The following is a 22,567-nucleotide window of genomic DNA, read 5'->3' as shown; positions in this document are numbered from 1 at the left end:
GGGATATAAATTCTGGCAGGTGTGAAGTGGATAGACTGCTTTGCATACTTTGCTATCCTTATAATGAAGTATAATGGATCAAAGAGATACCTGCTTCAGATACAGCAAGAGCTCTTAAATTTGTTCATAATGCAAGATGCTGAGAGAATATGCTGAAACTGGAATTGAGCTTTTCATTCATCAGTCAGCTTTGCACTTTCAGTTCATTTTCGTTGTCTTGGTATTCCATGGTTTCTGCTGCAGGTTTTCTCAATTGATGGGACATGTATGTGAGAACACTATTACAACAAATGAGCAGTCACCTAAGACATAGGAAACTGGACAACTGGTTATCTATTGTCATGTTTACTGAGCTGATGGTGTTATTAACTTTATCTTAAAATTTGCTGAAATTGAAGTCCCAACCATACAAAAAGATTCAAGAGTGCTGACCTATGACTAATATCCTAATATGTGAGGTATAATGAAGTTTTATGTATGACCACAACATTCTTTTATAGTAATTTACAGATTACTGTAATTCCACATTTTACTTTTGGGAAGATGAAAAAGGATTTTCAGCTCTGGGTAGTTAAATCTGACACATACTATTTTTCCATTGGTGTTATAATAGCATTCTTAAAGAAATATGTCTACAAGAAATGACATTTTACGTTTTTGATGAGCTATGTGTGGTTAAAAAAAACATGACACACTCATATGCACACACACAGTGGAATAAAAAACTTTATTCCATTAGTAAAAGATTTTCTGCCTCCCACTTCTTTGATACAGGAATATCAAAGGTCTATAGGTCTATTTCTGCAATATGTTGACACTTTCATTTTAGTGCAGGTTTACAGGAATGTTAACTGAAGTGTTTTATTTCTCCTATTTTCTTCTTTCTTTGTAGTCACCAAATCAAGTCTTTACAGTATAGCAGCACAGGAGATGTCATTCTCGTTGTCTCTGGCAACTCTCAGGCAAAAGTTCTTGACAGAGATGGCTTCCCAGTAATGGAATGCATAAAGGGAGACCAGTACATTGTGGATATGACAAACACAAAGGTAAAGTCAGGGGCTGGAGGTTTCAAGGCAGGGGCTGGAGGTTGTTTACTTGCATGCTGTGAGTGTAAGACAATGTGTACATTTTTGTACAATGGTAATTAAAAATGCAAGTGTAGAAGGGTTCATTCATAGTTTTGAAGTGCTTCAACCACAGTTGGTTGTGTTTTGGCCACTTTGCCCTTGTATTTCCACAAACTTTGATACAATGGTTCTATTTATGTAAATGATTTAAATTCAGGTCAGTTTTTAAAATAGCTTAAGCCTAAAAGTAATGATAAAATCTAAAGCTCAGATTGATGATAAATTTGATGTATTTATTTCATGTAAAGTATATTGCCAAGAAACTAAGCTAAGTGCTGTTTTGCCTAAAGCTGTTCTTGTCACATGACTATTTCTTTTGGCTTGTGATACATATATAAAACCATCAAATAACATCTGCTTTAGTTCTAGTTTGCTTAAAAATAATTTAGATTTTCTTTCTCTTGTAAATGTCTAGAATTCCAGTATATTGAGGTCCAACAGTCAAAATGCTAAAATATTTGTTATATTGCCTCGTTAACTTTTCAGTATTTCTCTCCTTATTTGTGCTTAAAACAAACTGAAGTCATTCCAGCATTGCAGGAGTAGTTTCCAGATTTCGCTCTGAATGTAGTCAATGAGTATGTGCCTGTACTTCAAAGAAGTAAAGCCATTTGGACAATATATAGTTCAGTAATGTAGTTATATTCATAGTCACCATAATGCCAATTGCTCACTTTGCATAAAACACTCATTGTCTGTTTTTTAAATGTTAAAAAAAGACAACTGACTAGTCAATTTGCAACTTCAGTATTTTATGAAAAACTCATCTGAGGTTAAACCCATCTTGACTCTAAAATTCTGTTTCCTCATTTTTCTCCAACATGATCTTTAGCTAGTGTAGATTGATATTGGTGTATTTTGTCACCCTGGTTGTTACTATTACTTCTGTTACTTTTCTTTAACTTCAAAAAGTTTATGTGACACTGTAGTGATGCCTATTATTTATCCTTTCTTTGCATTAGAGTTCTCCCAAGAGAAAAACAAGTGTAATTCTATGCCATTTTCTGAAAGAAAGGAAAAAAAAAGTTGAAGAGTGTCAGGGTTCTTCTAATTCAGAGTTGAAAACGAGCAAGAGTGACATGGACAGAGTACATAGAATCTGTTAAATCATTCTGATGCAGTCTGAAGGGTCTGATTTGTCTCTCAGCTTTCATGTGATTCCACTTGAAAGATTTGGAGTAAAGGTTATAAAACCTTGTAAGATAGCTTACAAGGCCCTCTAAGACCTCTGTGTTTATTTCTTTAGGGTCACACAGCAATGCTCAATTCAGGCTGTTGGCATCCAAAGATAAAGGAAGAATTTTTGACATGTTCTAATGACGGGTAAGTGTTGAAGTTTATCTTTGATAGAGTTTTTTGTGAGGCTTGTTTAGCTTTTGTGTTTTATTGTGGCTTAATTTACTTTAAATATCATTCTTTTAAATCTTTAGTAAGTACTTAATATAGTGAGATCTGGAAGCAAATAGATTTGTTTTGCCCCTAGATAATAAATGTATTTTGTTTGTATTATTTTAGTTCAGTTACTTAAAATTATTTTTAATGATATTTCATGAAAGCTGTTGGTTAATTTTTTTTAGAAAAATTCTTGGACAAAGTTTAACTTTACACAGTATTCCTTTGGAGTAGAATAATTTCTGGGGAGAGACTCAGTGTAACTGAATTCATTAGGAAGACTGAGGATTTCAATTGGGAGTTGCAAGTTTCACTTTAGATGTAACTGAATATTGATGGATGTTGTTTGAAAAGTGTCAAAGACACTGTTAGAAATTATTTTATGGCTTCAGTCTTGATCTTTATGGTTAGAATCAAATGGCAAAATGTCATGTGGCATTTGCATTAATTAAGTTACTGCAGCTGTCTGTAGCAGGTTCATGAATGACTTTTTACTGATGTTTCAAATATGCCATCTCCTTTACTCCAGAGTGACAGTAAGGATTGAATTTCCCAAACTAATATGTCTGTAGAGTGGTCCACTGTAAAAAAAATACTTCAATTATCAATTACTTTAAACAACATGGTTTGTTTTCTTTTTCCTCTAAAAGAGACTGGCTTAACATGTGGATACATGAAAATATTATTTTAAGAGGAAAATTCACAGTTTCTGATCAGACTGTGAAGAGGAGGAAAAAAACCTGAATACTCCATTGTGCTTTATGGAGAAATTAAGTTTTAAAAATACACTTAAGCAAACTGTATGTTGTTCCAGATTGTAGGCGCAGAGGTACTACTTCCATAATAGGAATTATTATTAAATGTTAGAATCAGTATTTTAGACAGTTTGTTGATATTTTGAATTCAGTTAGACATTAGCAGAGTTTCTTTATTAGGTTGAGTAGTTTGTAGATCATGAAAAACAAATTAAGATACTATAAATGATGAAGATTGTCTGATTTTCTCTCATCTAATCAAGTTGCCTAACTAATATACCAAAAATGGACTCAGTACATCCCTGATGCTTGAATTGCTGTGAATTAAAATGCTTTGGACAAGTAAGAGAAAATCAGCTAAACACTACTATAAATGGCTGCATAATTGCGTTTTCATAGACACTGCATGGCTGAAATGACAAGAAAAGTATTTTAAACTCATTGCATTTTGCATCATGCTAGTGACAGGTCTTTCCAGGATTTGGACATGTCCTGTGAAAAGAAACAATTTGGATTGCTTTATTTACCCCACAGGGCTTGAAGACAGTATTCTGTCTGTGAAATTTAACAATAGCAGAAAGTTAAAAGTCTCCAAAGTTTAATGAGTAAAGAGTAGTCCAGTTGGAAGGGACTTACAATGATAATCCAACTGTCCGACCAGTTCAGGGCTGTCCAGAACTTAAAGCCTTTGTTGAGGACATTGACCAATCAACCATATCTTCAGGAAACCTGTGTCAGTCTGTGACACCTTCTCAGTAAAGAAATGCCTCCTAGTGTCCTGTCTGAACTTTCCCTGCTTCAGCTCTGAGCCACTGATACTCATCCTGCACCTGGATGTGAGGCAGAAGAGCTCAGCACCTCCCTGTGCCCTTCCCCTCCTCATGAAGCTGTGGAGAGCAGTGAGGTCACAGCTCAGCCTCTGTTTCTCCAAAGTGGACAAGCCCAGAGACTTCAGCTGCTCCTCAAGGGAGGTTCCAGCTTTGTTTCCTCAGGAAACTCTGGATGCACTTCAGGATGCACTGAAGAACCTTCCCACCCTTCTCCCCCAGGTCTCACGTTGAGGCTGCCCAAGGCTGAGCCCAGCAGGAGCATCCCCTCCATGGGCTGTGCTGTGCTTGGTGCCCTGGGATGGGGTTTGTCCTCGGGGCTGCCCAGGCTCTGCTGACCCACAATAAGCCCATGGAACTAAAAAGCCTTAGTAGGGAAGGTCATCTGATCCTGGTAATGTCTAGACAGCTTCAAAAGCATAATTAATTCAAAGAGATAAAGCCTCAATATTTTTTCATTAACCATATTGTGTGGAGGTGAGTTGAGTTAGTGAGTAGCACGCCTTTGAAAATATAGTCTTATGAGAAGCAGCTTAGTGAACTGGGGTTGTTGAAGTCTGGAGAAGAAGAGGTTCAGGGGGCACCTTAACATTACAACTCCCTGAAAGGAGGATGGGGCCAGATGTAAGTCCATCTCTTCTCCCAGGTAACAATAGACAGGGCAGGAAGAAATGGACCCCAAGTTGGACCAAGATAGGTTTAGATAGGAAAAAAATTCTTCTCTGAAAGGGTGCTCAGGCATTGGAACAGGCTGCCCAGGGAAAGGGGTGGAATTGCCATTCCTGAAAGCTATTAGGAGTGTGGTTTTGTCTGGGATCTGGCAGTTTTAGGTTAATGGTTGAACTCTATGATCTTCTGCATCTTTTCCAACCTTAATGATTCTAACTGACAGCAGTTGCTGGAATTATACCAGCTATTTTAACCAGTATCACATGAGTTTCTGACTTCTTTTTGGTGGTAATTTTTGAATGAGAAAAAACAACTTCTGTAAGATTGCTTTAATATGGTATTCTCAGAGAGTGTTTTGTGTAGGAGGGTAATATTAGAGTACTTAGGTGTCAAGGCAGAGAGTTTGAATCTAAAGAAAGAAATGGTCTGTGTTAGCAAGATATAATTGAAACTTTTATTGGATTATGCTTAAAGAAAACAGGTTTTCTGAATTTTAAGTAGATGCAATTTGTACCAAGCATTCTAGGAACCAGAAGTTTTGCATTTAATACTGTTTATTGGATGTTTTGTGTGGAATGAGTTATGGATGTCATTAAGTGTTACAACTGTACCTATCTGTCTAATTCTTTTACATTTATTCCAGTATTTATACCTGACCCTTAGGTGTTGAAGAACTGTATTTCATTAATTTATACGGCTGGCTTTTTTGTTCAAGCCAATAGATTTGCACTTAGTGAAACGCTGGCCAAAATATGAAACTGCTGAAGAGTCTGCAAAAACTTGGTTTATGTTGCATGCAAAGAAAACAATATAATTATAAGAAGACTTGAACTTCAGAGACTGTGGGCTTTCAGGTCAGACCTAAAGACTGGCAGTCTTTATTCTAGGGAGGAGAGGTCTAAGTAGGGGGGTAGGTCATCCAAGTTTGTGAAATGTTCAAGACAAGCTGATAGTGGAACTGTTGTTTTTGAAAACCTCTTCCAAATGTAAGAGGTATTTCCTGAAAGTGGATATAGTTAAGTTTTGAACGAATAAAAGAAAAATAAAGTTAGGTGCTGCTCATAAGTTTAAAAAGAGATGAGAAAAATTCATGTTTAGAAGTACTCATGAACGGATAGGAAATGCAATAGACATTATGACAGCTATATGACAGCTGTGGATAGCAAGGTGAAATTAAGGGAATGAACTATAATGACCAGACTTTGTCAGTATCATTATTGCTGTGATTGAAGACTGAATACAGAGCTAAATGAATCTATGATCAGATGTAGCCAGATGTTCCTTATATCTTCGTCTTATTCAGTGACAGATGCTGCACTACTGTTGTAAATGTAGTGTGTGGATTCTCAAGGTACAATACTTTTGCAATGGTTTTATATCTGGAGTTGTGGGTTTTCATGTGAATAAGTTAACTGTAAGGTCTTTTCTCTCAAGCAAGATGGTAAGACAAAGCCCAATCTAGCTTTATGTGGCTGTGGTACATAGAGATTTTGGGTATGAATGTTTAAAATTTTAAATAAAAAAGGAAAAGAATGTCTCCCAGTCTTGAAACAATGTTTTTACAGAGCAGGAGACCTACCTGTACATTCCTGACATTATACACTGACACTAATGTGCTTTGGCATTCATAGTCCTTGATGTGTTACACTCTCACATAATTTAGCAAGGCCATCTATACCCACGAAAAGAGAAATTAAAAGGTTTAGAGTATTGCATATCAAGGAAAACGTGCAAACATCTACTCTTTGTATTTTACCTTGAGAGTGCACTGATCTTGTATACAGTCAAGACAAGCTCTGGAAATTCTGCCATAGATTCCTATTAGTTTTATCCTAAAATTTTTACTAGACATAGATGTAAGAATAATTTATCTTCAGTACAGCGAACTGCTCTGAAACTTAAGAGGGAATGTGATACTATCTGTTTATCTACAAGTTGCAATTTAATCCTCACATTGAGAAAAGGAACTGTCACAACTGGCATGTGTGTAGAAGTATACACCAAAATGTGACCCTTCAGAGGATCATCCTGTATGGATGTGGAAAGTTGATCAGAAATGCTCTTAAGCGCTATGAAGGAAAGCTGAACATCTTATCTTTTTGCTGGTTTTAATATGTGTTGGACATCACACAGAACAATAAAGCACAGTAATAGTTGTCTCTTAACATCATGTGAAATGTTAACTCTTAATTCATAATGTGAGAAGGGATGATGATTATTTCTCTACTCACATGATGAATATTTGTATTTGGGGAGGTTCTGTGTACTCCAAACCTGGTTGCCAGAACCATCAGCTATTTTTAAAGATGCCTGTAAGAAAAGTTGTAAGGGTTTTCGGTTAATCACCCAGAAGTTTGGAAAGTGCTGAAAATAATGGTTGAAGCATATGTGTCATGCTCTTTGGGGAATACTGAGTGGCAGGGTCTGAGGCTGAGGGAGGAGAGCGCATGGGATGTTAATGTACTGTTAAACCCTAATTCTGTATTTTATGTCTCTAGATAACATTTGCACCTCCTCTAAAGAAAACAGTAATTCATAAACCCAAATGAAGAGTATTTGCAAGTTGTGGACTGTATTTTATCTGATTCCTGTAGCATTTACTCTGTCTGTCTCTTCAGTTGAATGGTTGCCGTCTGTGCAGTTTAAAAATAAAGTAAGGAAAGAAAATGACATTTTCTGGGTGGCATATTGAAACAGAAGTTTTCAGGATGCATAAAGAAGATAAAAAGTAGAATTTGCAAGTGGCCTTGTGGTGTCAAATGAAAGTAACATTTTAAATATGTTTTAAGTAAATGCTTTTCAAGTATTTAAAATCCATATATCTTTTTATGTTAACCTGCTATAACTCAAGTATACACTTAGGGATAGTTTTTATATGTATGTGACAGTTTCTTTTGATTCCAGGTGACTAAGGCTGTAGTAGTAGTCTAAACTAAAAACTAATTCAAATGAAGGCTCTTAAAATTCCTATTGTAAATGAAATATTTTGATGTGATCCGTTTCTCATGTGACTTATACATGGCATTCAAATATGCTATACAGTTTAAAATCCTAGAAGTAGGTTTTGATGATAATATATTCTAATGTGCAGTTTTTAGGCTATTTTTAAATTTATTACTTCAGACTGCAGATATGCGGGTTACCAGCAGGGAGTCTCAGTGCGTTTTGTATCATTGTTCAAGGACACAATGATGAATTCAGGAAAAACTACATAAGAAAATGACACAATTCCATCAGACTCCTATATGAGGGAAACAGAAGCTTGCACACTGAAATGAGCCAGAGTCTAGACACAGCAGTTACAGAATAAGTGTGAAAACTCCTCTTAACTTGTTTAAGTTCATGCCCATTTATGCAATTGTTAGTGGATACATGTAAATCTCAGTTGCTTACTTAATTTTATTTTCCTTGAAAATTTTCCAGATGATGACTTGTGGAAACACTAATACTGTACTGTTTCTTTTTTTTTTTTTTTTTTATGTTATGGCCAGAGTTGGTTTTTTGGGGTGGTTTTTTGGGGGGATTTGTTATTGTTGTTGTTTTGTTTCGGGGTTTTTTAAACAAAATAAACTACAGGTTAATAATCATTTTCCTGGGCTTTCACAGGTTGTTAAGTGTTTATTAGCTTTTAATTGCAGAAGGAAGTAAGAAGGTAGTAAATTCTGTCAGTAATCTGGTGGTTAACAGTAAGTGTATGAATGAGTAACACTAGCCTAGAGATGTAGCTAGAGTAGGCGTTTATTTAAGGGTGTTTTTTAAACTAGATTAAATATTATGCTTACATTCTCTTATATGGGAATTCTGATATTCTCAGTCGTTCAGCTTTCCGACACTTAATGTAATTAAAACAAATTAGAAGAAAAGACAAACATATAAAAGAAATTATCTTCTCCGTGGAACTGCAGTTAATTCTGAAGTTTGCATTACTGATAATTTCAATTTTAATGAATTTGAGACTAATTAATTAATATATACCAATTTTTCACTGTTTTAAATCTATCAGTATTGATATTAACTTGAGATATTTTCTTGCACAAGTTAACTTTTTTCATTTATGGATATATGTTGACTAGAACTTTAGATATCCCACAACTATTTCTAAATGATCAGTCCCTTTCCATTGCATGTGCTCTTTGCTGTTCTGGGTAAGGTTCAGATACAATGTGTGATCAATGCTATTTTTGTCTTTCTTGTAGATCCTTTGCCATATTACTAGGCTTATTTGGAGGATAAAAATATTAGGGCAAGGATCTTTCCTTTTATCAGAATTGTGTTGAATATATGTATAGAACAGCATTAAAGGTGATAGCAGCAAATCCAAAAAAGAAATTCCAGCATTAATACCTTGCCTCAAAGTGAAAAAAAAGTTTTGGAATTTAGAAAGTCTTTAAAAAGTTTATTACTCTCTGGAAATACACCTGAGCAGAGTGAACTTTAAAAATACCTTGTGTTTTAAGACATAACTGATCTTTGTTTATATTATTCCAAAATATCACTTGATTTCTGTCTAATAACGAAAAAGGAAGAGGAAATGGATAATGTTGTTTTTGCTATTTTAATGTTTTCTTATCACAAATGTGATAGGTAGTACTGTAAGAATAAGCAAGAGAGGTCAGTGGTGTTAAATGTTCCAGCAACAGGTGTTCTGTGTCCCCACTCTCATCTATTTTTTTCCTTTTGGAAGCAGAATCGCAGCCAAACTTGAAATTTAGCAGTCATGAACTTTATGATTTGTCCTTCCAGCTTGGGTTATGGTTGATTAACCACTGGTTTACTGTAGAGCATTTCTCTCACAAGTCTTTCTTCTTTCATCCTCTAGTAAGTTAGGTTGGTGTTCCATCTCTCTAAAAGGTATCCTAGAGAATATTTATCTGCCATCACAAACTGACTTCTGTGATAAGTTATTTAGGGACAACTTCAGTGCAGATCTATCTCTAATTATTTCAGTGAAGTAGCTTCAGATTTTCAGAAACAGAATTTTGCATTTAAGGCACAATTGAATTCTTAGTCTTTTGTCAAATGCATATTTCAAATACTAAGTTAGTCTGCTCTAGGGAATATGGTTTCAAACTTTTGTTTTGGCCATACACTGCTGCTTAGTAAATATTATCTGTGTCTTCAAGGAGCAAAATACAGTTAATGAAGGGTGAGTAGTTTGCATAATGTGTATCTGCTGTCTGCAACCATTACTGTTCAGGATTTTCTGTCCTTTAGGCTGTCTTTCCCACTGCTTGGGACTTTAGAAATTTGATGTATCTTGGTGAACACTGCTGTTTCACAACAACTTTTATCTCAGCTTACCTTTTAGTTTTCATATGTTGACTATTTCCATCCTATTAACTAGGTTTGTATCTAGAATGCCTGCTGTCTCCTCTTCTTCCTATTAGCTGCCTTGTTTCAGTCTCTTTAGGTGGCAGCTGTCAGGGTATGACTTCTCTGTCATGATAACTCTTTTCTAGCATTTTATTAGGCTAAGGACTGCATAAATCCTGTTAATTTTTCAGAAAAGGGATTTAAGCAGGTGTGGAATAGCACTGCTGAAAGTGGCCAGCAGTCAGTTTCATTGCCCATGGAACAATCAGTTATTCCCACAGTGCTGTTCAGCTTGTCTTGAAATGACAAGCTCCCTTCAGCCCAGATGATTCTGTTTTTCTTAAATTCAAGTCTGTGCCCCATAACCTTAAGAGCCAAGTCACCTGCTATAGACCACATACTTGTTCCTTAGATTTTCTTTTACACAGTAATATTTTCTCAGGAGAGCACAAGATTTGGTATCTCCAGTCTGCTTGGCTGTGCACTGTGCTCCACTGGCTGTGAAGATGAGATTATGTGGCATTTCTCCTATATTTATAGACTCTTAGGCTTCAGGTTACATACTGTCTGCTCACTCCAGGTTGACAGCAGCTCAGCCTAAGCTGATTACACTTGAAGTGAATACAACCTTGGAGTTTGTTGAACTCTGCTAAGGCTTGGAACAACATTGTTGACAACTGGAGAACTTAAGCTGTAATTTTACTTTTCTTTAATGCTTTTACATATCAGGAATACTGTGCATATGAAAACATAGGTGAGAGCTGAATTTGGACTTGCGTGGTTTAGTATAAGTGTAGTTATATTGTCTTGCTATTTTGCAGAATAATTCATTTGGAGAAATACAATGATAAAGCTCATTGCATAGACTGTCCTTGTTTTGTTTAAAAGCACCAAAGTACAACACTGAAGAAGGCTTTTGAGTAAATATTAATGGTCCTAATGCCTTCACTGTTTGAAGCATTTTATATGTAATAAATACAGTTAACACTGATCTATCTGTAGCTTTGAAAACTGCTGAAAACAGTAAGATAGCAATGGCAAGATTTTTGTATGAACTTTTGTTGCAACCTAAACTTCCACACTGCATCTGTCCTCACAGATTTGAAGGCTAGTTGGAAAAAGCATACTTGAAAATAATTACTGATGTTTTTACCTTCATCTGGGGGATTATTTAAACATATTTAATTGCAGTGTTAGGCTTTGCTTGCACTTTCTAGATTACTTCTTAAAACAACCTACATGCTATAGAGCATAAGACCTGCTTTGGGGTCCAAATCACCTACTCACTGAAAAGATCACTCTGAATCATATCTAATTGCATCATGCTACTTTATAGGGTAGGGAATGCAGATAACATAGTGGTGAAACAATTGAATTTGCCAGAGGAAATAACTTGGACTTCCATCTTAGGAAAAGAAGTAACTCTTGCCAAGTTTCGAGCACATACATTGACATGTGTATATACACATATATATTCACTTACTGTTCCATATTCCATATGAAAATGAAATTATGAAATTTGAAAATATTTCTGTAAGTTTTTTATGAGATACTTTTATTCCCAGTAAAATATTACAGTTTAGGAAAATTTTCAGAATTAATTTAGAACATAGAAGAATAGAGTCCTGTCAACTGATTTTTTTTAGTTTTATTAAGATGAAATTTTTTACTAGAGCAAGAAACTTGAAAGTATTTTTGATGAAAGTAAAAATTGGTTGGTTTGTCTGGCAAGCACAGAATTTAAGTATTCACAGTTGCTCATACTTTGTGAAGAGTTTGGTCTTGTTTTAGAACTGTGCAGTGAGTGGGGCAAGATGGGACAGTCTTTTAAAAGGCTTTTGCTAGGCAATTGCAATGTTCTTAGCTTAGGATGGGAAGGCAGAGGATTTGGTGCATATGTTTGCTTCCTTTATCCCAGAACACATAGTATTTAGCTTCTTTCTTCTATTGTGCTCTACTTGGGTTGTATGGATAAGCTTTCCCTGAGACCTGCTTCCTTACCTCTTTCACTCAGACCAGAAAAGCTTTTCTCTTACATCTTCTCTGGTCCTGGCTCACCTTGACTGAGAAATGATAATACTTTTGGTACTGTTCTGTTAGCAGATCTGTGGGGTAACTTCTGGCAGAATAGAAGTGATGAGAAACTGGAAGTTTTAGTATTTCTGTCAGCTCAACTTAGTATCAGATGGAGAAGAAGACAGGAATTTGCCATTTGTGAAACTGATAGGAAATTTCCGATGGTTTAGGGTCATATACTGGTTGTTGGGCAAGTACTTCCATTGTGGTGACTTTGTTTCACAAGTATCTTTCAGTGGCAATTTCTTCTTGTGTCTTCTCCCATGAAAAATATATTATGTCTTTTATTGTGTGAAGATGGAATCCTTTCTTCTCAAGTTTTCACTGATAATTTTAACCTATAACTCAGTTTAAAGGACAATTTTCTCATGAGATATGCATCTTATTCAAATGACCAAAATTCTTTGATTATTTTAGTACTAATGGGAAGTACAATAGACTTAGTAAATGAAATGAAAATATTTTTGTTTGATAATAAGGAAGTGAAGTAGGATAGACAAGGATTTATTTTGGCACATTTCCTTACAAAGATAAAATGTACATTCTATCTAGGAAAATAAAATTAAATTGCAATGATTAATGTTCAAATCTGATTCTGTATTAAAGCTACACAGTAATGACTAATGGTACTTAATATCTTACACATCAAAACTCTGTGAAAATATTTGCTTAGTGATTTTTGACATTTAGAATTGCAGGTAATTTCATTGTTTGAGTAATGAAATTTTAAGTTGTTCCTCTTATCAGGTCCTCATGTTATATAAATATATGTTTTAGTTAAAATCCCACTGCTAAGTTTCTTGTTTAGAGATGTATATTGCGTGGTTTTCATTTTTCATGGAATGAATTGGAACAGCCTGAAGTTGCATTTCTCAGCTTGCTGTGGTTTCAAAGGTGCCTGGTTTCACTGGGAGATGATAAGCCTGGAAAAATTTTCAGATTAGGAAATTCTATTTAAGGCTATAATAAATAAATAATAATAAATAATAATAAATAATAATAAATAATAATAAATAATAATAAATAATAATAAATAATAAATCCCGTTTCACAAGTGAGATAGAATATCATGGAAATCATGTATGGGTTTTTTGAAAGAAGTTTCTCTTGTTTATTTAATAAAATATTTTATAAATTTTTGTATAGTATCCAACAGTAAATTACATTTCTAAATATTTTGAAATTTTTTCTGTTAATTCCAGTAAGTTTTTTTTCTGACTTCTAAAGGTTTAATCTTGTAAATACATGTTAGATGTTTGTCATTTATCAGCTGGGCTAGCTAATAGGAAGAGATCTAAAAACTGATAATCTGAAGTAATCAAAACAACATGTTTCTAATGGAATTTCATAAGACTGAGCTATTGCCTCAAAATTTCTATATTTCAATAAATTATTTTAATTAAAGCAGATTTTATCAGAGAAAGCGTGAACGTATTTCTAGTAAAACCTAAGCAGTAAGTATTAGCTGCTGATTCTGAGAGGTTGGTTTGTGAGCAACATGAAAACAATGGCATGGGAAATCATACACAGAGAAGAGTATTTCCCTGAAAGTACATAGGGTTAATTATATGCTCTTAATATAAGATTTGTATATATGTAATGTATGTATATATATATATATATAAAAGATATGTATATAAGTATACGTATAATTGTATAAGCTCTTAGTATGATGCTGTGGAAAAGCAGATACACGTATTTTAAAAATGAGTATCCACACAGAGAATAAACTGTTACTAATGGCATTGGTAAAGGAGATGATGTTAATGTTATGTTTCAGCAATACCCATTGAGTTTTGTGTCTAGTTCCAATGACAAACTTCAGCTAATTCAATAATATTCAGGAAGCTGAATACATTTCTGTTTATTGAATAAGCTATTAAGAGACTTAGCAATAGCAAAAAAAATTGAAACAGAGATTAAATGCCCAACATTTGAAAGGTGTTTAAATTGTTCAAGACATAGTTGACATAGTAATTAAAAGTTAGCAAGGTTTGTGTAGGAGACAGAAAATATAATACTTCTTTGTAAACAGATATATTATGTGACTATGGAATAGATTATTAAGGAAGAAATGCAGTAAATTCTTTGCCAGTTGTAGCTTTCAGACAGAAATTGTGGATGAAATTTCTCTTTCAATCATCAGACAAATCAGTGAACACAAAAAGCACCATTTAATCAATCTGAGATTGGAATAGGCTGGGGATTCTCAGTGATAAAAACTGTGATCAAGCTATTAATATGATTTAGCTTTTTATAGATAAAGGCTTGGTATTGAGCTGTGAGTGTCTGAGAAGGTGCTTAATTTCTGAGGATAGGAAGAAGTCCATACATATTTCTTCTGAGGATGGCAGGACTGTCCATGTGGAGCTGCCAGTAGGATATGGATCCAGTAGTTGTTACAATAGCACATTAATCACAAGGCTTTGTTCCTGTTTTAGTTGAGTGTTTTTTCTCCAAAATTGGTCTGCTTTCACGGTTTTATCAGTCAATTCCTCATTGAATTTTTAGCTCATCCCCACCCCACTTCTGTCTCTGAATCATTCCAGAGTAGACAATTTTGCAGTTGCTTTGTGACAATAATGTTAAATTTTTAAGCTAATATTGTCATTCAAATGCTTTCTAATAAAGCATTATTTTAAATGCAATTCTCTTGAAAGAGATTAATTTGGTTTCATAAATGTTTCTTTTCCTTGAAATCTTTCCAGATGCATGATTTGTGAAATCTTCAGTTTGCTAGGACAGAAAACATCTGATTGATATTCTTCAGTTTAGCTTATTAATGGTAGTGGAAACTTCAGGTCAGCTAATCTCTATAATTAAGATCTGCATTCACTGGTGTCTGTATGATTTAGAACTTGCTGGCAAACATTGCAGTCTCCTGAGGTTGAACTTTTGGTGAGATAAGATGCAGATCTTCTTTTGTCATCAAGTAAACTTACTAAACCATATATAGTCCTCCTTTCAAAATAAATAAATTACTTACGCTCATTTGTAGTTTTCTTCTGTTGTGTGATTCACAGTGAATTAAATGGATAGCAGAATATCAGGTACTGAAAAGTCTCAGAGATAGAAAAAGGTGTCTTCCATTTTTTTGGTGGTACACACGCTTTAAAAATTAATTACTCTATCAGCGTATTTAGTATAAAAGCTAGCAAATGATTTGACTTAGAGCAGATTTGGTGTGAGATAAAGTTTAGCTTTAGAAGTTGTCTTGATGTAATTTTTTAGGAAAAAATCCTACTTTATTTCATCCAATTTATAAAATTTTGGATTTTTTTTCTGAATAATTTTTAAATTTACTTATTTATAAGTGATGTATCATTCTGGCATCTGTTTACTCACAGCCTGAACTGCTTTTCCTATGGAAGTTTTTTGTTAGTCTTACAAGAACACTGACTTAGTGTTGTGCCTGTGAAAAATACATCATATAGTTGACTTCTTGGACCACTAAATCAAAATTGCCATTTAAATGGTATGTGTGTTTCCAGTTCTTTCACACAGTGAGACTGCCTCAGAGGACAAGAGTCCATGACCATGACTTGTTTGCTCTAAAAACTTTTCCAAGTCAATTAATTCTCTTATATTTTACATAGCTCATGTTTATTTGCATGAAGATTGGCCATTGAGTAACAAGTCTCACAGTGACTCTAGAATTACTTGCATTTGAGCCAAACACCCATTTAGAAGGATCTAGATGACATCAATAGACTCTTGAGCACCTTACATGAAAAAATATGGTGTTATAATTTAGCTTCACAGATTTGGATATTTTGGGGAAAAGTCAATGTAGTTTTAAATTAGCTGTTCCACTTGCCAGCTCCTTTTTTTTCAGACCTTCTTCTGAGGGCTAGCACCCTTATGACAGCATTGATGGTATGAATATTGTGAACATTCCTCATCTGCTTTATTAGAAAGACACTGGCTTCATTTGAGGAGCCTCATCATCAGGTTGAAGGACTTAGCAATGAAACAAACAGATGGTAACTTCTTGGACTTGCAGATCTTCAAGTAGATATATAGTAACATACATTTATTCGAAATGCAAATAAATAAAATGTTTAACTGGTGAGTTACTTCTTTTTCTTGTTTCTGAGCCTCTAGTTGGAACTTGCATAATAATTCAGGTTCATGGTACTTACAAGTGAAAGCTGGGGTACTCAGGAAGTCTACCAGTTTCAAGAGTGTAAGGTGTTAGAAAAGTAGAAAATACTGCGAAGTTTCTGCAGGTGTAGAGATGTGGAAGATTCACCCACTTTTTTTGGAAAGGTATATCATTATATGGAATATAATTTAAATGTATTCCATGAACTTTTAGTGCCATAATGTAGCTAGACTTTAAGGTAGTGGAGCTAACAAGTATTATTTCTTGTAATGACTATTTGTGAATTGGAAATTAACTTAAATAAGGCACTTCCAGACTGTTACAGATAATACTACTTAGAACTAAACATCAAATGTATGTGACTAGTGCAACGTTCCTGAAGGTCAGACAAGGGGAAAACTAGAGGTGCAGGAAGTAAAAATATGTTACAGTTTCAGAGAAACCCGATGTTTGTGCAAGCATGCAATTGAACACCAAGAGTAAGAAGCTAATAGTCTGGTACCTGGCCCCAAAATAAAGTAATTTTATTACAGTGCTTTTTAAGTACTCTGTCAGTTAGAGGATTTAATTCTTCATCTCAGTGTTCACCTATGTAAATATAACTTTTTTTGCTTCCATACAAACCTGGTTTAGCCACATTTTATGTAATCTGTTACTGCTTAAATACTTATATTGAAATGCCATGCAGATTATCTAAAAACTTGTTCTCAAGAGTTATGAGGTAAAAATAAAGCAGAATTGGAATTTGTGAAGATCAAATTACTTAGGGAGATTTTTATATCCACTTTATTTATCCTCTCAAAGTTGATGTTTTATTTTTTATGTCAGCCATAGCAATTCAACTGTTTGCAACAGTGTGGCTTAGGAATTATGTGTATCAATTACATTAAGTTCTGGTGAGTTTTTTCTTTCCTCTGTCGCTGGACCAGCAGAATTGTCATCCTTTGGTGCAGAACCATTGTATTTTGCAGGAAGAGGGATCATTGTGGTTTTGTCAGGTTAAAGTTCTTCCACTCTTATTAAAATCTCCTGATAAGTCATAATTTTAACTCTTTGGAAGAATTTTCTCTGAGACTTGTTTGTAATACAAGAGTTCCTTCATCAAAAAATTGGTTATCTCACAGATGTGTAGTAATTTTCACTGCATTGGCATAGTAGTTTGCTTTTTGTCTTGGTATGTCTAAAGGTGTGAAGTCCATTACAGATCCTTGAGGATGGCTTCTCCTAGAGTAACTTATCTGTTTATGGATACATCCACAGTACAGAGCAGATTAAGAGAGTACAGCAAATGAGCAGGCCTGGTTAAGAAGAGTTTGAATAATGACTGTACTGGCCCTTGCTGAAAGCTGTATGTTTACAAAAGGGTTAGTAAAGCTATTTTTGTCTTTATAAACTATGTACGTTTACATTAATATTTTTTCTGAAGTTTTTCTTGATTCAAATGTTAGCTGCTGCAAGAAGATATGCAGTCAATGGTAAGAGCTTACATTTGAGGGCTTTTTCAACTGACATTTTTACGGCATAACTTTGTTTTTAAAGGATACACACAGCTTCAGATAGATAATCTTAAAAATTAAAAATTTAAATCAGAAGAGAAACTTCCTACAATGCAGAGGAAATGTGGGACCAAAATATGCTAAATTATTGTTCTGCACTGGTGGGGGTCTCGCATGGAGTCCTGGGGACAATTTTGGGTGGCACAGGATAAGGACATAAGGACATAGAGTTGTTAGAGTGTATCAGGAGAAGTGGGACCAGAATGAAGAAAGGTCTTGAGGGCAAGACTTAGGAGGAGCTGCTGAAGTCTCTGAGCTTGTTCAGCCTGGAGGACAGGAGTGTTCACCTTCCCCTTGGGGAGTAGCAGATGGAAGGTGCTAATCTCATCTCTCTGGTTGTCAGTGGCAGGATATGAGGAAATGGAATGAAGCTGCATCAGTGGAAGCTCAGCCTGGACATTAGAAAAAGGTTCTTCACTGAGAACATGGTTGGTCCATGTAAGAGATTCCCCAGGGAATTGGTCCCGCCATCAAGCCTGGCAGTGTTCAAGGAGCATCTGAATGAGGCTTTTTGTCAAATGGTTTACTTTTATGTAGATCTGCGAGAAACAATGATCCTGATGGGGTCCCTTCCAATCTGAGATATTCTGTGATTCTAAGAAAGTAAGAAGTAAAAATTTTGCTGATGTTTTAGGTCAAAAGAAAGGGTAGAGCTGGGTATTTGCACTCACTCAAAGAATAGCTGAATTATTGAGGAAGTATCCATGAATTCTAGCTAGGGAAAAACAAACAAAAAAAAATCATTTGAGATTTTTCCTGCTACTTGATTGACTTCTGTAGGAGTGCATTCAGCTGCAAGTTAAAATTTGATTCCTGTGGTGTGTCGGTGGGTAGTTTTAACTGCTCATGCATGCAGTTAGGAAGTGGAGACATAGGAAGTCTTTACAGCATTTAGGACAATAGATGTAAGTTGGAGCAGGAGCCTCTGCAGATTATCTAGTCTGTCAGTCTCAGATTTTTCTGTTTCCCTGTAGCTTTTAAAGTTGGAGATGCTGGTGACGTTTGTGTGTCTTTGTTGTGACTTTGGACATAGTTCTATTTTTACTAGCTTTTGAGCAGATTTTTCATGGTTCATAGAATTTTAGATATAAGAAGTGTTGGTCCCTTCCAGGAATATTTGAATGTAATATGTTCTAAATGCATGGTAGAATACCCTTTTGAGTTGTCTGTAGTAACAGAATAATTTAGGTTGAAGAGGACAGCTGGAGGTCATCTTTTTCAATTCCCTGCTTAGTGCAAAGCCAGCTCAGATCAGATTGCTCAGGTAGCAGTAAGCTCTGTAGTGAACTAAAAGGTGAATTTGTGAGCAATCAGAAATTGCAGGGCTTCAAGCAAACAGAAGACTAGAGGACTACAAGTAACATGTTCAAACTCTAGAGCTATTTGATATTTTTATCATAGTAGGCTACGAAACATGTCGCTTCTCTGTTGTTTTTTAATTTGAAAGGAAAATCAGGTTATTATAGGTATTGTCTTATTTATGTCCTGCTTTTACTGTTTTTAATTCTACACATTTTAAACTCAGCAAAATCCCCACTATTTCCTCCCATGTGAAGAATATAATTAATATGGGAGCATAAAGCCCTAAGTGTTTATCCTTGGGAATCGTAAATTTTATTGCTTTTTTGTCTACTAATCTATTGCTTTAAACTTTCAACTTCACACAAAAGTAAGAAAAGAATACATGGGCTTCTTTAGTAGCTTAAGTATTGTGGTATGAGCAGACCATGATGATGATACGTGGAAAAATGTTCTCTGTGGTTATCTAGACAGATGTGGGACTGTATCATGACTGTCTGGAGTTCTGAGCCTAAGAACTGTGAATTTTTTTCCTGAAGAGATGCTCTTTTCCTTTCTGTATTCTTATAAGGATGAGGAAAGTGTCTTAGACTTTGGTGGATATTCCAGAAAATATAAATACAAATGTCTAAATTTGCATTTACCTTATATGCTGCAGCTTGTCCTGGTCTTTTTAAGTGGGTCATAAGTTTTTATGTGATTACTGCAATGTATGAAGATTGGTACTTCATACAGAAAGACAAAGTGAAAACTTTCTTTTAATGTGTTCTGTAGCCCAAAGTGCATGGTTAATCCAAGCAGCTGAGTCAAAGTTTGCATTGTTTAGAATAGATTCTGTAACTTCAAAAATCCAAATGCATTTAGGGCTTACAGTTTGCTCCCTTTAGTTATTTACCTTTGTTACATTGCAGTTGCTAATGGACCTGCAGAAAAATATCTGAGTGAGATCTAAGATGACAGCACAAGATTTAAAACTAATGTGTGTAGGGTCAGCTGAGGTGTTGCTTCAGAGAGCTTTTCAATCCTTGGCTGTTTTAATTTCAGTTGATTTTTCAGTGGTGTAACAGAGAGTTCAGCTGGGTGTTAGTTCCAATTTAAATTATTTAATGGAGTGAAAAAAACTAGAGATCTAAGTGAGCCTAAGCTATTTTATAGCCATGACTAATCAGCTCTTTAGAAAGCATCCTGTTTTCCTAGTGATTAACCCCTCCTCCTTTTGCAGTATCATGCAAGACTGCTCTTGAGTAATTTCAATTCATGCAGGTGACAGTAACTTGAACTGTCAAGATGTTCTGTACCAGAAGTCTTCCCCTTTGGTCTTAATCAGATGTACGCCCTAGGGAGATTAATTACATCCCACTTTATCTTTTCTAAGTGGGAGATGAGATCTCTGTTCATTGCCTGCTTGCCCCATTTGGAAAATGACATAAAATTGCATCTACTTTTACTATCACAACAGAACTGAATCACATAATACCTGTAATTTTTCTAATGTTCTGTATAGAAGTAATAATATTGAAGTTAGGTGTTGCTTGGATAGTAAATGAAGGACTTCTTGTGTGTGAAGTGCTACCAGAGCTCAGGTTTTTTAAATAGCACAGCATTAACAAAGACTTTGAATTAATATTAAGTTAAAAGCATATTGACTCCTTATCTTTAAGCTCAATATCCTTCATTAAAATCACTGAATCCATTACTCATTGGAAGAAAATATCTCCAGGGCGTAGTGTTCTAACCTAGTCGGTGCACTGCTGTCTGAAGACTTGCTTTTAGGTACCTTGCTGATTTGAACTGAAGAAACTATACACTTTGTTGCAGTCATCCATGATTGCCATCTTAATGGTTGATGCAAAGATAAACAGCTTTTTTCTTCAGTCAGATTTGTATGTGAAGACATCATCAATAAGAAACAAAGCAAATTACCTGTCAGTCCCAGTGAAAAAGTAATTCAAAACGAGCAAGGATATCGTTCTCTTAGTTTAGCTGCCCAAATATTTATCACTAATGCAAATATAGTCAGCGTTTCAGGGGACTATGAAAGGAAAATAGTTTAATATTTAAGGAAATACTAAGGGAGAAAGGCTTATGGGAATTTGGGCATGATGATCATGTTCAGGTTTTTCTTCCACATTGGCTGTTGGAAGGGAGGCAAACAGACTGAATCCATGAGTTAAACTTGAGAAAAAATTTTAGACTGGAACCCCTAAATGAATTATTCTTAATTAACCTGTTAGCTCTGCAGCCCTTGTTTTCAGTACAGTGTATGCCTTTAATTTGGAGACCGTTTTCTTAGGTTGAAGAGACCTCTTTTACTCTTTTGGGATTGTAAAAAGACCTCTGGAGCATGTTTTAGACTGTTTTTAAGTTTGGTGGTCTTTTTGGAGTTTTGTTTGTTTCTTTTTTTAATGCCTCAATGATTTGCCTCTGAATCATCTTCTATAGAATTTGAATGTATTTAAGTGCAGTTTCCTCTCAGTAAAATATTCTTTCCATAGCATTATTGCCCTATAATGTATTTTATTCTTGTGTGTAGGTTCTTAAGCTGTTGCTTTGATTTGATGAGATATTGGGGGGGGGGGGTGGATTTTATCCCATTTCCACATCATCTCCTAGCAATTATCCTGTCCTCAGAATGCAATCAATGTTTTTAGATTTCTTCTATTTTTCTGTATTCTAAGCAGCACTGAATGTATCATGTATGTTGAATATTAATCCTCCTTGCTTAGAAGTGAGGATTCTTACTGGTATTGCATATGTGCATACCCTCAAGTACTGCTTTCTGTCCTGCAGTCATCTTAATTTTTTTTTTCAGTTTTAGACAATTGATCTACTTTTCACTTTCATATTCCTTCTCAGCCTTTTTTCTGCTTGTGTGTTCTTCCCTATAAAAGCTCTTTTTATTTTTTCTTCTGTGCTTATTAAATTTTCACAAAACCTTTTGTTTTATTTATATTCAGAGTATTTGTTTTGATGTGAGGAAAATTCTACTGATGATCAGTAACTGCACTGGAACTTACTATTAACTGCTAATGGAATAGACATGTAGTATTGTTGCTTTGTTTTTATTGAAAAAATTCCGTCATTTACTTTCCTTTTGATCTTGACTTTTCTGTATATGATTTGTGTATAAGTGTGTTATACTCTCTTCCAAGGTAGCAATTACATTCAAAGCAAATTGTGGCTGTCTTAAAATTTTTAGAAAGAAAAGGTCTTGTGAAACTTCTAGGTCCCAAATGAAAAACTTACTGTTTTGTATTAAAGCTTTGAAGACTGGGTATATAAAGGTATTTATCTCAATTTTGCTTTGGGAATTCAATGGGAAATTCACAGTGTAGGTGGGAAGACAGTATAGAGCAGAATCTTGGAATTTCTTGTATGATCCATTCTGAAATATTTCTGTTTGTGTGACTTGATGCTCTTTCTTGAGCTTTGACTTAACAGCTGTTGA

At 34.9% G+C, this 22,567-nt stretch overlaps 1 protein-coding gene across 1 annotated transcript in view; it reads left to right on the top strand.

The window, feature by feature from the left end:
• The window catches only part of WDR70 (WD repeat domain 70), a 139,065-nt gene that overhangs the window by 54,720 nt on the left and 61,778 nt on the right, over positions 1–22,567 (top strand). The window contains exons 9-10 of the mRNA XM_056513716.1: positions 893–1,046; positions 2,374–2,450. Coding sequence (XP_056369691.1) covers positions 893–1,046; positions 2,374–2,450 — 231 coding nt within the window. The remainder of the gene's footprint in view (positions 1–892; positions 1,047–2,373; positions 2,451–22,567) is intronic.

Source organism: Oenanthe melanoleuca, chromosome Z, assembly GCF_029582105.1.
Source record: "Oenanthe melanoleuca isolate GR-GAL-2019-014 chromosome Z, OMel1.0, whole genome shotgun sequence".
Lineage (NCBI taxonomy): Eukaryota > Metazoa > Chordata > Aves > Passeriformes > Muscicapidae > Oenanthe > Oenanthe melanoleuca.
This window is presented reverse-complemented; position numbering and strand designations above follow the sequence as displayed.